Source organism: Ochotona curzoniae, unplaced genomic scaffold, assembly GCF_017591425.1.
Source record: "Ochotona curzoniae isolate NIBS_2020 unplaced genomic scaffold, NIBS_Ocur_1.0 patch422, whole genome shotgun sequence".
Lineage (NCBI taxonomy): Eukaryota > Metazoa > Chordata > Mammalia > Lagomorpha > Ochotonidae > Ochotona > Ochotona curzoniae.
This window is the reverse complement of record NW_024466998.1, coordinates 733412-749398: the sequence shown is the minus strand read 5'-3', so window position 1 is coordinate 749398 and position 15987 is coordinate 733412. Positions and strand designations below refer to the sequence as shown.

General features: G+C 41.1%; 1 protein-coding gene across 1 annotated transcript in view; it reads right to left on the bottom strand.

The window, feature by feature from the left end:
* The window catches only part of LOC121167675 (sodium/hydrogen exchanger 9-like), a 557393-nt gene that overhangs the window by 427320 nt on the left and 114086 nt on the right, over window positions 1–15987 (bottom strand). Inside the window, exon 5 of the mRNA XM_040997226.1 lies at window positions 4473–4588. Coding sequence (XP_040853160.1) covers window positions 4473–4588 — 116 coding nt within the window. The remainder of the gene's footprint in view (window positions 1–4472; window positions 4589–15987) is intronic.

Here is a 15987-nt window from a genome sequence, read left to right as displayed (position 1 = left end):
AACGTATACTCTTAAAACTGCCTCTAGAATTGGATGAACCACAGCTGGATGCTCTCAGGATGGCCTCTGTCTCAGATCCCCAAGCGTATAGCAACAAAGAAATCCTAGCTCTACCAAGGGACCAGAAGCAAAGCATTTCTTTGTGCTTCGGCTGCATACACTTTTCCAACAAAACCAAAGCTTGTATTGCTGCTCGGCTGTATCATGAAGCCCGGTTTGGGACTGGGCCCCTGCAGTTTTCTACACCCTGCCCCATCAGGGCTTCTGCTGTCACTTATCTACTCTCTCTTCCATAAGGGTTGCTGATGGCCTGCATCAGAAGCAAGATACTCACCAGTGAGGAAAGGAGGATATAAAAATGAATCAAATTTTAGTCACATTATTGTTGGAGCTAAATTGAAAATTGGCTCAGGAGAGTCTGAAACATGCAGGAAGAATTAGATTTAAGCCCACACGTGTGTCCATAAAACAGAAGTATGAATAGATAATAATACCTTAAGATCTGCCTGAGTGGAAAAGAATTGATTTAAGGAGGACAAGGACTCTCAGGCCTGGGGATCATAGGTTCTCTTGCATAAATTGGTGAGTCATGAGAATTTAGGCAATACATCAATAATTGTGGGGCAAGATGAACTAACCAGGCCTCTTAAGGTTTGTTGAAGATTTTAAACCTCACCAAGTAGCACAGGATGAATTCAGTATGTTTTTAATGTTTTCAATTAGCTCTCACTAAAAGGAGGGAAGTTCAATGTTCTGTTTATAATGGGCAGGTAGCCACTTTGCGAGCTCATTTCTAGCATTTGCTGAGTTGGGGTTCAAGTCTCAGAAGACCTGGGGGGCAAGCATAGGCTTTTAGTTTGAAAATAAAAGCCAATCTTGTGGAAGTAAAAATCATGGAACACTGGACCTGGAAGGAACGTTTCAATTTACACTTGAAGAGTTCATTTCTTCATCTGTAAAATAAAAGGGTTAGAAGGGATACGATCGAATCTCTTCTACGTCCCAGAATCCATAAACACTACAGTGGTTCAGTGGTTGCCCAAAAATGCATAGTTGGTCCATGCCGGACTTGGAAAGGGCCTTAGTTCCTACAATTCCCTTTGTGGCATGAGCCAGTTTTGTATTTTAAACAATTTGGTCAGCCCCGTTACTGAACACAATGCAGACACATCAGTCTTTCTGAGTTGGAGTTATTCTTTCTATTTCGGTCATTCATTTCACGCGTCATGTAAGCATAACTTCGGGGATATCACTAGCCACAGAGGAGGCCAAACTTGAACACAACTCAATTGGGCTAGAAGTTGGCTGCATCACTCAATTGCATGCAATAAACAGTCTTCAGCAGCAAGGTCAGCTGTCAGCAATGGGGCCAGCAAACCGTGCACATGATGCTTTGCAACATGCATCCTGAAGGGCAGGATGCAGGCACATGGCAGGAGATGCATGCACATAACCCTGGCCAGCCCGCAACCACTGACGGGCAGAAAACACTTTGCCTGAAATCTGAGCTTCCGGTTGCTATGAAGAGATTTCTGCATTTCCCTGGAACTATGAAAGTGTAATATTGACTTGTGGCTTAGCTGCACGGAGGAATTATTTCAAGTGGTCTTGAAACAGCAATTTTAAAATATGTATCCCCACAGTGCACAGAGAGATAGAGCCAAAGGTTAAAAATTACCAGAGTGAAGCCTTAATCGGGTTTCAGCTATCATAGTTTTAATAATACTGCAAGTGTTATCATTTTGAGAATATATATTTGAAAAAGAAATTATATCAGCATATTACAAAGAAGAAAATTAAGTGGAAGAAAAATGTTAATGCAAGTTACAATTCAAGACAGTTAAGTAAAATTATTATAATCCTAAATTCAAACTTACAATGTGAGTATGAACTTACAACTTAATTTCTCCTTTAAAAAGGGAGATTTAGAAAGAATGATTAGCATAGTAGTAATGAAAACCATGCCAGATTGTGGCTTCTAAATCAATTTCCTTACTGAAAGGAAATAAGCCTCTTTAAATAAATGGGTAATGACAAATGAGGGTGCGGGAACACATAAGACAAAGTTGGAACATATAGTCTTAACACAAAGCTGAGTCCTACTGAAAACCACTGGACTATGACAAAAGAATACAGGGGGAATACAGGAGATTGCCACTTGGCAAAAATGGAGTATTTTGATCATCAAAGAGATGAATGATAACAATGGATTGAAATCTATCTAGTAAGTTAAAACCCATGTATACATAATGGTACTTTTTTTCTGAAAACTCATCTTCTTGGTTATATGGAGAAGATGCTAGAAAAACAATACAATATTTTGAAAGTTAGTAAATAGGGCTGGCATGGTGGTAGAGCGGGTAAAGCCACCACATGTGATGCTGGCACCAGTATGGATGCTGGTTCAAGTTCTGACTGCTCCACTTTCGAGGTAGTTCCCTGCTCATGGCCTGAGGAAAGCACCAGAAGATGGCCTAGGTGGTTGGACCCTTGAACCCACTTGGGAGACCAGGAAGAAGATCTTGGTTCTTGGGTTCAGCCTGGCCCATCCCTGACTGTTGAGGCCATCTGATGAATGAACCAGCTGACGAAAGACCTCTCTCCTTTTTTCCCCTCTCTCTAAAATTGCCATTCAAAGAAACAAATAGTCTTTCAAAAATGAGTAAACAAAAGGAAATACTTTACCACTTGCCCTGATTTTTGTTTGCCTATTTTGTCTAAATTTCACTGCAAAATATTCAATGCTGGAACTGAAAAATGGATTCTTTAAGAATATCAGACAATGAATGCAAGTAGTAGGATAGAATTAGTCTGCCACTAGATTACAACCCTAATAAGTAGTAGCAATAGCGTTTAGTGGGCATTAGGAATTAGGTGGGGAATTTAAAAGTAGAGCTTTAAAACTTTAATTTTCATCTGAATCAGCTGAGGACATCATTAAATTCTGTCAGTTGATGTATTATGGCTAGATTTGAGCCTGAGATTCTGCACTTAAAACAGGTTACCATGGGGTGCTACTGCTCCCGCTCAGAGAAACACAGCACTAAATCTGAAAACTGGCTGCAGACATTCATCTGAGCTCACAGAAAACCATCAGACAGAGCCATTTTGGGGTTTGGTGGGTCAACAATGTGACCATACAGATCACCAACCATCTGCCACTCGGGCTGCTGGGAGAGATCCCTGCTTCCTCACCACGTGTAGTTTCAGCTTCAATCTAGTCCTCCCCGCTTCTAAATAAGATCAAACTAAAATGCCCAACATGGAGTCATTCCTGTGTCCTGACTTCATTTAATTCTGAGCAAAGCCCTGATTTGTTTGTAACTTTCCTAAAATCACCAAACACAAATCGAAGTCCTAAAATAAGTCCTTTGCAACACTTCTGAGACCATCCAAAGTTCACCATGGGGAGAACCTTCTCTGACGGTAAAGTAACAAATGCACCTTGTTCAACTGCAGGTATGTTCTGGTAGTCTTTGCTGCACCAGAGGTTCAATAAGGTGATGGATTAGATTGACAGCTCAGTCACTGATCACTATTTGCCTCCCGTGGCATAAAAGCAGACTTACAGCAGCACCTATAACCACATTGCCAAAAAACTTGAACCTACCTCTGACTAAACCTCTTTTTTGTTAACAATCAATTCACAAAAACTTTACGACATAGAGGAACATCTTAAGGAAACATGTTCAATTCAACCATGACTCTTTTTTTTTAACAAATAAGAAAAGCAGAAATGGAGATTAAAGTTTTAGATTAAATGAAATCTACCAGTCCTATCAATTAATTGTTTGGATCCTGATTTGTATACTACACAAAGTAGTAATGACAATAAAGATAACATAACCGAGACTTTGAAGAGTAATTAAATCTTAGAAATTGTTAAATAATTGCTGCTAAGACTTTTAAGATTTTAATGGTGATGTTCTTATTTCGAAGTACTTATAAATCCAATATGATGTTTGGGATGTTCATGACAAGTGTGAATGTGTCTGGAGGCCATTTTGAAAATTGGCAAAGTTTAAATGGCTCTTCTATTCTTCTCCTTACTTTCGATATGCCTCGGAAGTTTACAATAAACAATGTTTGAAAATATTTTAAACCAGTAATTCAAAGATTATGCTTGTAAGATGAAACATAATATGTTTAAAGAGAGGAATAATTAAGGACTATCACTCAGAATGGAGCAACATGCTCTAGAGAAAATAAAACGATGATTTTCCAGGAGGTATGTCTACAAATTTGCTTCCTAATCAAGTTCTTGAGAACTATCAGTGTTCATCAGTTTTCTCTCTCTCTCTTTCTCTCTCTTTGTGTGTATGTGTGTGTGTGTCTACCAACAGTATCACATGCAAGTGAGGATGAGTAACTATTATTTTTTTGTAGACTCAGGTGATGACCTCTGGAGGAGAAACATTCCGCTCAAATGTTTGATTCTTCAAAAGAAGGAAGCATACTATTTCAATAATTACCTGGATCTGTAGCAGACATCAGTGAACCGAAAAATAAACAGTCAGTGAAGTGAAAGTCTCCATTTTTCAATTGGCCAGCATATATCATAGCTTTCACAAAGCCATACACGATTAACCTGTAGAAAAGACAAACACAATCTTAAAACACCATGAGGAATCTGGTGGAAATACATGCTATTCCTGCAAATATTTTAATGTGTCTCCTGATAAGCATCATACAACAAAGTGTCACCATCGTGACAGCTCTGCCAGGCAAGCCCTCAATCACATTCACCTGGCAAAAGGTTATAGAACATGGTGGATCTCCATAAAGACATGATGAATCTCAAAGATGTAACGAAGCAATGGCCCAGCAGATCCTACCCACAGATCCTGCCATCACACTGACATCTCTACACGGACTGCTTTGCTGCCTTTCTTTGTTTTGTCTCTTAGGGGTATCTGAAAAGAGTTCAAATTCTGTCACTGCAATGAGAGGGACAGCGTCCGCTCGCAGAGCACTCCATCAGTCACTCCACGATGGATGAGTCCCAAACACTCATGGAGTCAGGACACTGCCACACTGGGGGAGAAGTGCCACTAGGCTATGGGGCATTTAACATCAACAGATCGTTCACAGTAAACACTAAAATGTCCATTTTGCTTTTGCAAGGAAAACTTATTTTTAGCGTGTTTGTGAAAGGTTTTATAACTTTCCATACCTCTTGAGTGATCGTGTGCTAGTCGTAAGTAGAAACTGAATGGCTTAACTAACTGATCTTTGCTGTCATCCTCGTACAGGATTGTGAACTGGACCACAGTACATTCTAAGGGTCGTTAGGAGCTTGTAGAAACTATGGACAATCAAATTAGTAGATGGATATTTACATACTCACAGGCACTTAATCAGTATTTTTCCAAAGTGTTCTGAAATTGTGATCATGCTTTAAAAGGATAACACTTAGATCTTATGAATTACACTTCCCAAAGAATGCAAATACCTTAAATTTGGTTGAGAAAAATACCAGCATGAAAAGTACTTCAGATACAATTGCATTTAAACCCAGGCTCCACCACTTACTAGCTATTTGGTTTTAGGGCATTAGCAAAATTTTCAATGCTTCAATATCCTTTTTCACAAAGTAGAGATAGTAGTTATAGCCTAGAGATTATTTTAAGGATTAACTGAGATAATAACATTTTCTGGCATATAATAAGTCTTATTATTACATGGGAAATCTTGATGAGTTCATTATTATTGCTAATAATGACCAAAGTGGCAAGAAACATTTGCTTACACTTTCTGTTTTATCATGTCTTAACTCATTCAGTCGGCACACTGATCTATAGTGCTATTATTTGCATTTTACAGGTGAGAAAAATGAACATTCCAGGATGGAATCAATAGAGACTTTATGAACTGTGACTGTTTTTCTGAAATCTAAATCCATTAGTTAATTTTACAGATTAGGAATTCACAGTTTAGAATTAAAAGGATTTGCTTCACATTTTACAGAACCCATTAGCATGGATAAGGCTTGGCAAGATGCACAGACACTCAAAATCTTTTATTTTATGACTATAAATTAAAGTCCCATAGGAGCCTGTCTGGCAATTGATTTCAATGTTAATAGTTTTGAAAGTATTCTACAGCATAGTAAATGATTTTCTATGAACTTCCATCAAGAAATTAATCAAATATATACCAAAATATGTGTATTCGGATTATTTCAGATAACTATTAACATATAACGGTGAAAGTTTCAAGGCTAACTACATGTCCAAGGAATAAATTTAAAAACATATATATGATGGACTAAAATATGTAACCATTAGAACTATTTATAATAATCTACACTGGGCCAAATAAAGCAAAATGATAAAAAAAAATCACAAAGTGATACAAAAAATAAATTATACTGTGCACAGAAAAGTAAACTATGGAAACGAATGAATAATAACCTCTGTACTGAGGTGCTGGTAATAACAGAAGAAACTAGAAGCAAATAGTGCGTTGTTCAAAATGGTTCCATAATGGAATTAAAAGTCACCCTTTTCTTCTACTGTCTTCTGCATTTCCCAGTTCTTCTACAATTATAATCAAAATGAAAACAAACAAGAACATGTATTTTTGTGCCACTTAATTCTCAGAATTCTGAAAGTGAAGCAGTATAATTATTCCTCTTCAAAAGTTGCTAGAATTATGATTCAGAGATTAAGTAACTTGCCTAAGTTCACAAAGTTCGCTTTTGACAGACCACGATTTGAGGGCAAACAGACACCAAAGCCTGCGTACATAATCACCAACTTTGAGGGTTTGGGATTGCTTTTGAAATCAGGAGACACAGACACATGTGGGTAGACACACACAATTTGCTTTCATAAAAAAAGAAAGTAAGTGACTTGCTTACTCTAAATATATAAATAAGCAGAAGGGCCAGCTGAGCGAGATGAGCTCATCATGGGCATGGTAGTTTAATTACTGGTATAACCACGGTCATCTTCACTGCCAGCTATCCTAGGCCAGACATACTGTGCATCTTCTACCCTCCACTCTTGTGCAGAATGGCAACTATTGCCACTGTGATTACATTATTAGTAGCAAAAAAAAAAAAGCCACTAATCAACTAAAAAGTCCTGCAGAAGCCAACTCAGAGTGGCACACTCGATCAACACCTCAAGACAACCTTAACGGAGTTCTGACAGTCTCACGGGGAAGGAAACCCTGGCGAAGGCTGGCGTGGGTAGTGTTGAGGGGATGACAAGGTTGAGTGACATGTCACACACAGGTCAGTCTGCAGTGATGCACAACTCTGTTTCCAGGAGTGTTCTCACCAGGAGCAGAATCTGCCTGGTAAAACACCAGTTCCCTGACAACACTGATTTCCGCAAACACCTGCGGGCGCATCGTGCTGGTGCTGGGAGGGTTGCCAAGGTGGAGGTCCAGTCCTCCAGAGGAGAGTGTCACAGGCTTGTGGTCGCACCACGCTTGCTCTGCTGGGAGGAGCCTTCATAGCATTCATGCAGATCTTGAAAAAGTCAAGTGTGGATTTCAAAAACAGTGTGTAGCAAAATACACTTCTCTTTTAACTGCATTTTCCCAGGAACATTTCATAGAAGGTGTATGTGTCGGTGGGGAGGGACAGGGCATGTGGTGAAATGCTCCAACATGCTCAGCACCCAGCTGTTTATGGCGCATACAATGATTCCAAATGTCATGGTGCTGTTTCACATTGCCAACACTCCATACCTGAAGCTGTGCTGTGAGTATATTTCAAAAGGAAAGTTGCAGAATGCTCTCAGCAGCTTGGATGCTTTTTAAATATGTCATCTGCGTCTCACGATTGTGATTTTTCAATCTCTCCCTACTCATCTCCTTTCATGAAAATAGATTTCACCAAGTTGTGAATATGCTGATGGAAAAGGTAATCCTTTTGAACTGTTGCAGATAATCAAGGGAAGATACTAGCTTTTTGGACACCATGCTGCATGGACCAGTCCCATCAAGTTTAGGAAAGCTACACATGTGCCTGTGAAAGCATCCAGAAACAGGCTTTCATAGAAAGCTTGCACTGTGAAACACCAGGATGTGTGGCACTTATGATCTGCATGTACATTTCTGAATTCTGTTCCCAAATGTGCTCCTACTTATATGTTCAACTGTTTCCCTATTTATATCTTAACACCTAAAGAATAGCTTCAATCTCACTTTTATTTTTTTCCCTGAAGCATGCACTCAAGGGCAATACCGTATTGGAGAAGCAAATGATCAGCGCTGGGTTAGGTGAAATTGTGAAGGCCTCCCAGCCAAATTTATTAAATCATTTATTCATTCATTATTTATTCATTCATAATTCTGTACACTGACTTATTCAACAGAAAGCTACCAAAAACGCATAAGGGATTACTTTTTTGTTGAAGCCTTGTATTTAATAAGGCATCTATAATTTATTATTCCATCCACATTGCCATTAAGTGCTATGGAGAAAAGTACAGGGTATACATATGTACATTTCTCCCAGCTGGGGACATGGATGGAAACTTTATTTTATGAACGCCATCATGAGCTCAGTGGTAGAGATAAGATTGAAAAGCTGGTGAGACAGACTATTGAGCAAACAAATCTAGCCAGCAGTGAAGGCTTTGCTTGGCAGACAGATTTGCTAGCAAACACTGTGGCATGTGTTATTGTGGCCTTGGGTATGGCTAAAGGCACAGAAAGATCTAGAAGACAGCCCATACTGAAGCTTGGGAACTTTCCCGTGTAAAGGGGAAGATCAGTCTGCAGCAAACAGGCAGCAGTAAAAGGTGACATTTACTGTAATTGATTGGTGTCCCAGCAGTCAAAGTGAGAAAGTGTCTCAAGAATGGCATACTAGGGGCCCGGTGGCGCGAGTGGTTAAGGTCCTCGCCTTGCATGCCTGGGATCCCATATGGGCGCCGGTTCTAATCCCGGCGGCCCCTCTTCCCATCCAGCTCCCTGCCTGTGGCCCGGGAAAGCAGTCGAGGACGGCCCAAGGCTTTGGGACCCTGCACCCGCGTGGGAGACCCAGAAGAGGAGCCTGACTTCGGACCGGCATGGCATCGACTGTTGTGCTCACTTGGGGAGTGAATCATCGGATGGAAGATCTTCCTCTCTGTCTCTCCTCTATGTATATCTGCCTTTCCAATAACAATAAAATAAATCTTAAAAAAAAAAAAAAGAATGGCATACTAGGGGCAGAGAGTTGGTCTGGTAGTTAAGACACTGGTTAGGATGCCCCACACCAGTGCACTTGGCTTTGAGTCCTGCCTCCATACCTAATCCTACCTTGCTGCTCATGTAGACCTCAAGCAGACTCAAGTGTTGGGGGGGGGGAGCCCTGGCAGTCCCATGAGCCCCCAGTCACTGCATAATGCGACCATGGTTGTCATGAATGTTTAGGAACACCAGCCAACGGATAAGAGTTTTCTCTCCATTCTCTCTGGTTCCTCTCACCATCGCTCCATATTTTGAATGAATTAATTTAAAAAATTAAGGAAAAAAATAAACATAGAAGAATGTTGACAAATGGACTATTTCAATCAAAGTCACTAGGAATGAAGGCTATTACAACGATTGAGGAGTTCCCTAGAACATGAAGAAACTGAGGTAAGCAATAAACCCACCCCCCTGGCGCAGTCTAGAAATGAGGTGAGCCAGGTTTTTCCTCTGAACAGAGAAGAGGATCTAAACTGAGACTTAAGATGCTTGCAAGGCAGTCAGGAAAAGTTTTGGAGAAACTCACATCTCATTGATGCTCGCAAACAGGGGCCCGGAAAGGTAACCCTGCTTTGGCAAAATCAGTGGACTGAGACGTGTGACCTTTGGTGGTGGAGTCACAAGGGCCTTAAAGAACTTGTAGGATCACATAGCTCCTGTAGTGATCAGAGATAAGTGTACTATTTTCCCTCTTTCTTTCATGGGCATGTGCATGAGTGCGTCGCACTATCACAGCAGGCTTTCTTAAGTTCTATGAAACGTGCCAAGGTGAGTCTGACACATTATTTCCATCCCCAGGTAGGAGCCAGAAGTCACCCACATAAGCAGGGAACATGGCGGATGGGATCCATGCACTTGGGGATCCAGGAAAGACTTCGAGAGGCAGATGGCATATTTGCCAAATCAAAAGATTGATCCAAATTAGGCTCTATCCCACAATGCTCCATCCATCAGTGAAGTATTGAAATGCTGTATATTTCCCTGGCCTGAAAACCCTTTCTACTTCAGACAGTTTCTTCTGCAGAAATTATAACTTCCAGCACACAGAAAAGGCAGATTACCTCCTTCGGCAATCCAGGGGACATTCACCGTTTGCTCCCCGTGGCAGAGATGAGGTGAAATGCCTGTCCTGAACCTCGACTCTCCCTACAGATCTCAGAGTCCCATAAAGACTGCTCCGCCCTGAGGAGTCCAGAAGGAAGGCCTGTGGCAGACAGGGTGCTCAGTGTGCTGGACGGTCGCATGGCTTGCTCTGCTTCTCCTTTCATTTCGTTAGAAGGGGAAGGAGTCAGTTGGGTTCATGAAGAGAAAATGAAGAAATGAAGGACCAGTTGCATCTCTGCTCAGTTTTGCTGTGTTGACAGCGAGCTCTTATCCAACATCTTGAACAAGAAATTCTGAAAACTACAGACAGCCTGGCCCTCCATCCTCTCTCAGATAAAAAGGGTGCAAGGATGCAGGCTTACAAGGAAGCACATCTTTGTCAGGTACCTGAAAGAGGAGGCAGGTTGGAGGGCGTGGTGAAACAAACAGAAAGATGAAGAGCAATGAAGAGAGGGTTCATTTATAAGCGAACATTCAGAGAGGAAAGTTCCATTGCAGGACATCTGCCCACCTGAAAATTCATTTCCAAGAGCCATCACCCAAACTTTTGTGTGCCCTCGATCTCATTATTGATCCCCATTCTCTTCTTTGCAGTCAACTGCTCCACAGTTTTCAGGGCACCTGCCTGCTAGTGGAAAGGACTATCTCTCGTCCTGAAAATCTAAGAAAAGTGTCGTAGGAATAAAAATATATAACCGCACTCAGTGCCAAGCAACATGTCGGTACAATCTGTATATTTTTAAATCTTTCCACACACTTTGAATTGCCATAATGATTCTTATTTTACAAACAAGGAACCCCAGCAAGTGATGGAAATGAGATTTATCAACTAGCATGCTCTTTGTTCCTGGTATAACATTTCTAACATCATACAGTAGTAGGACCTGTTCTTGAAGGGGTGGGAGTGGCTCAGAAGGCATGCCTATCTGAGTCATTTGGCTTATAGGAATAACAGACAACATGATGCTTCTGTGATTTCTCTTCAAACTGGGTCTACATTTGGTTTTCTGTAGGTCCATGGCCACCTTTGTCGGGGGGGTGGGGAGGGGAGATGTGGTATGGAAAAGACTGCACATAGGAGGGTATGATAAAATATGCTGTTCTTTCATGGTGGCTGGGGTCCCAGACTTGGGGATGGTGAGATGGTGAGAACAAAGTTAAGTTAGACTGCTTTTCATGTATTTTGCATTCATCTTACCACCCTCCTGAGCCCCCTGGGTAAGCTCCACTCATTTGTGCATTTTTGTGCCAATTCCTGCTGTTACAGCAACCTACACAGTTGCCTGCAGGGGATCAAACCGCCCTTGTGTGAAGTGATTCAGGGTTCTTGGAGGAGATGTGATATAAATCCCAAGAATGAATATGGAGTGGGCATAAATCTCAAAGTTATAATGCAGTAGGAGGTAGAAATCTACTCAAAAATGAACTACACATAAGCATAAACTGGGTCGGGCACCCTGACTGCATGTCTGCCCTACCTACCATCTGGGGGCACAATGCGCCAATCGAGACTCAAAAGGTGTCCTTGCCAGATCCTGCATCCAACAGCCTCACTGGATCATACTCTGAACTACCTGAAGGACAGCAAGGCAGAATCTGAGAGGGACAAGGCAAGCAGGGGGGACCTCTGTCTTACGCACAGCATGACGCCCTGATGACTGTGGCCAGCCTGGGGGTGTGGGCTGTAAAGTACACTGAGCAGTCGCAGCTTACCATGGCGCTAGCCCCTGGGCCTCTTGCCTTCTCCAGCAACACTACTTGGCACTCACTGGTTCTAATCACTGCCCACTCCTCTCTATCCCTCTCTCAATGTATAGCTCAGTTTCCATTCTCTCCTTTATAAACAGCTCTCCTCTATTTCATCTGATCCCAATACCCTCCCATGCAAGCTTTATGTGCCAGCTTCCCTAATTTGAATGTGAGATTTTCCATCCTCTGTGCTCTCCATTCCTTTCTGTACTCTATGTACATCCACAGTAGCAGGTCTTGCTAAGCTCTCAGGAGCTACCGGATGTGATTTTTGTGTCTTAGGAGCCACAGCTTAGGAGAAGGGCTAAGTAGCATGTGTAAATGCCTGGTCTACTAAGAGAAAAAATGAGAGTCCAGTAAAACAACAACAAAGGCTTACTAACTTTAAACTAACTTAAAAAAAAAGTTACTAACAGTTCAAAGGAGGGAAGGGGGAGCATGGCATAGGAAAAGGCAGTGGAGGTTAGTCTGACCTGAAGCACAAACAAGGACAGATGTGAATTGTGGGAGGAAAAGGAGGAAGGAGGAACAGGGATGTGCTCTACAACAGAAGGTAAGAGGGACCAACAAAATGCTTGGTTGGTTAGCCCGAGGGATGTGGACATTGAACATTAGGTAACTCTTTGATGTGCTTTCCTACTGTCTCCTGCTGCATCATCTAACTTGCTGGTTCTAAATTTCTGCTACACATTGGAATCACTTAAGGAATGTGGAAATCATGATGCTTAGGGTATCCAGAGACCAAGTAAAACATAATAAATAGAGTCTCTATAGTTAAGGCCCAATCATTATTGTCCTTCAATGCAGCTGAGGTTCATAATAAGAGCTTCAAAGCCCCAGAGATCTGAAAGTATGGGATGGAATATGACAGTGGACATACATGATCAGGTCCCTGGGGGTGCTATTGTACTGGTTCCAGGCCAGCCAATTCCATGTGTACCGTCAGTGAGATCTACTTGAAAGGCAGAATTGTAAATGTACAAATAGAGCTTTCCCCCAGTGAAGTTATAAATCCATTGCCCAGCACTGTGGTACAGTAGATTAAGCTGCTGCATGTGACATTGGCATCCCATACGATAGACCGCTTCTGATGAAGCTCCCTGTTGATGCATCTGGGAAAGCAGAGGAAGTAGGCCCAAGTGAGTGAACCGCTGCTACTCACAGAGGAGATGAGGATAGAGTTCCTGGTTCATGGTTTCAGCCTGGCCCAGCCCTGGTCATTGTGCCATTTGGGGAGTGGATCAGCCAATAGAAGATCTCTCTCTCTCTCTTTCTTTTACTCTCTCTCTCACTTTCAAATGAATGAATCTTAAAACAAACCATTTTCTCACCTCGTGTAGCTATGCAGTCACGACCCATTGTTTGGGGACTGAGTCTCCCTATGGATATGTGGATGCAAGAAAATTATTGAAAGCATTATCACTGATTTGCATATGAGCATTCAAGGTGTTCTTCACATGCAATTTAGAGCTCTTTGCAGAAGAAAATGGAAAAAGGAGTTGGGGAGAGGGTGCTAAAAACTGTGTTATCCACTAAGATGTGAAAGGCAGCTACCTTTCCTGATCCCTTTGATCTGCCATTTCTTAGCGATGCAGTTCCTCCAGCGGATGCTCCTTCCCAAGGCAGGCAAAGAGAGAGAGGATGGCTGCATTTTCTTCACATCTGATGCCAAGCTCCACCAAAAATGGCAACGGGAATCCTCACATTTTCATTTTAAATAGTAAAAATACATGTGGTTAAACAAAAGAATAAGTTTCTTGGCTTTGAGTTGAGCCACATAGACTCAAAAGCTTTGAATAGCATCACAAAATCCATATGCGCATGCACCCATACATAGATAGAAACATAGTTAGATATGATGCACTCATAAGCATATACACAGATAAGCCTACATACACATATGTTCCTATGTACATATAACTTTTGATTGAAAACAACTAAGAAAGCTTGTAGGAAATTCACCAAGGTCAAAGCAACAGAAGAGGATCTGCCAACTTGTGCATGTGCGATTGGTCCTTGCTCCTGAATTTTTCCCTTTAAAATCACATGTATGGCCATTGGTTCCTAGAAGACTCACAATCAAGATCTGCTATTCTTCTGTCCCAGATGAAATAACTGCCCCATAGGGCTCCAAAGCCTTCCTGCCACCCTGAAGCCAGGGCTCTGCCAGCTTCCTCAAGTGGGAAACTGAAGCACTGTTTGGACCAATTGTTTAGATGAAACTCTACCCTCAACTGCTGATCATACCACAATGTAAATCACGAGGAAATGTGACATTCTGTATTTTCCTAAATCAGATAAATTTTCCGGGAAGCAGCACACTCATAAATATTATAATGGCTTTAAACCTATTTCTCTCAAATTAAGATGTTACACTATTTACTCTTTGATGGATGGCTCCAAAATATATTGCCATTATTAGTGACAAGATAAAATGAACAATTTATCTTGAGAATCATGAAAATCAAATATCAATTCCTCGCCCTGATTCTCCATCTTCAACCATGTCAATATACTTTTGAAACTCTTTCAATCTAGAATAGAAAGTTTTACATAGCCTGTTTTGCTTGTGATGTATGTAATACAACTTGCTACTTGAAATTCTTTTGAAGTTGTAAGGTGAATTTCTTTTGTAATATTTCAAATCACTTTTTCTGAGCAGATAGACTCTTCTCACAGATTTCTCTCCTGCTAAAAGAATTTAGGCAGTTACCAAGTGTTGACAAAAGCTGCCAAAATGTTATAGAGCAAAATGGAATAATAAAACATTTTACTTGGATAAAATAATGATTCTTTTATGGATCCTGAGTTTTGAGATCACTAATCTGATGGGCATTACCCTGCAATGCATGTATCCATTAAAGAAGGGAATTTGATTTGCTAAACCATGTCATTCCTAAGTGCCCCAAAATAATATTAAATAGTCAGACCCAATGGCTAGATCTACATGGGTTTATGGAACCATTTCTGATTAAATGCCAGAAAAATTATTTACCTTACTCTTCATTTCTATCACTCCTCTCATCTACTCTCCCTGTGAACTTTATACCGTGAACTTTGGACCGTGTTGTGCTGCTAGGCACTGAATGAAATGAGCACATGTCCCTAAGTCTCCATCTGATCTGGCTTGAATAGGTTTTGTATTCAGTTATTAAACAGAATCTGGTGGCACAAAGCATCTGCAGATGGACCAATAATGAATACTTGACTTCTTAACAGCTCCAGTCTTTTGGAAAATACAGCGGTTGTTCTTAAGAAGCTTGATTTGGTGCCAGCCATGGTGGCCTAGCAGCTAAAGTCCCCTTATAGGTGTTGGTTTTAATCTCAGGCACCCCTCTTCCCTTCCAGTTCCCTGCTTGTGGCCTGGGAAAGCAGTAGAGAATAGCCCAAAGCCTTGGGACCCTGCATCCATGTGGGAGACCCAGAAGAGGCTCTGGACCCTTCCTTGGTTTCGAATCAGCACAGCTCAAGCTGTTGCAACCTCTTGGGGAGTGAATCAATGGATGGAAGATCTTCCTTTCTGTCTCTCCTTCTCTCGGTATATCTGACTGTCCCATAAAAATAAAGTAAATTAAAAAGAAAACCAAAAGCTTGATTTTTAAAATACTAAAAAAAATGGATATTACCTAAAAAGTGTAGATGAATTTTCCATTATAATGTTCAGGTGAAATTGATAGCATCAAGCTTATTAACCCACAAAGTACATTTTTAGTTGAGTAACTAGTATATGCCAGTATCACGACAAATTTGTACAAAGATAGTGCAATCTACTGGAGAAAAGAAATAAACAGACTTCCAGAATCCTTAGTGTCTATACCTCCAAAAAGTCTAGCTCCTTAATTGCAAACAACTTTTCATCTCCTTTTCACTTCTATTTCCTTTTCCACCAGACGGGCATAACACTATTCTCCTCCTCCTCCTCCTCCTTCCTCTTTGGTTACA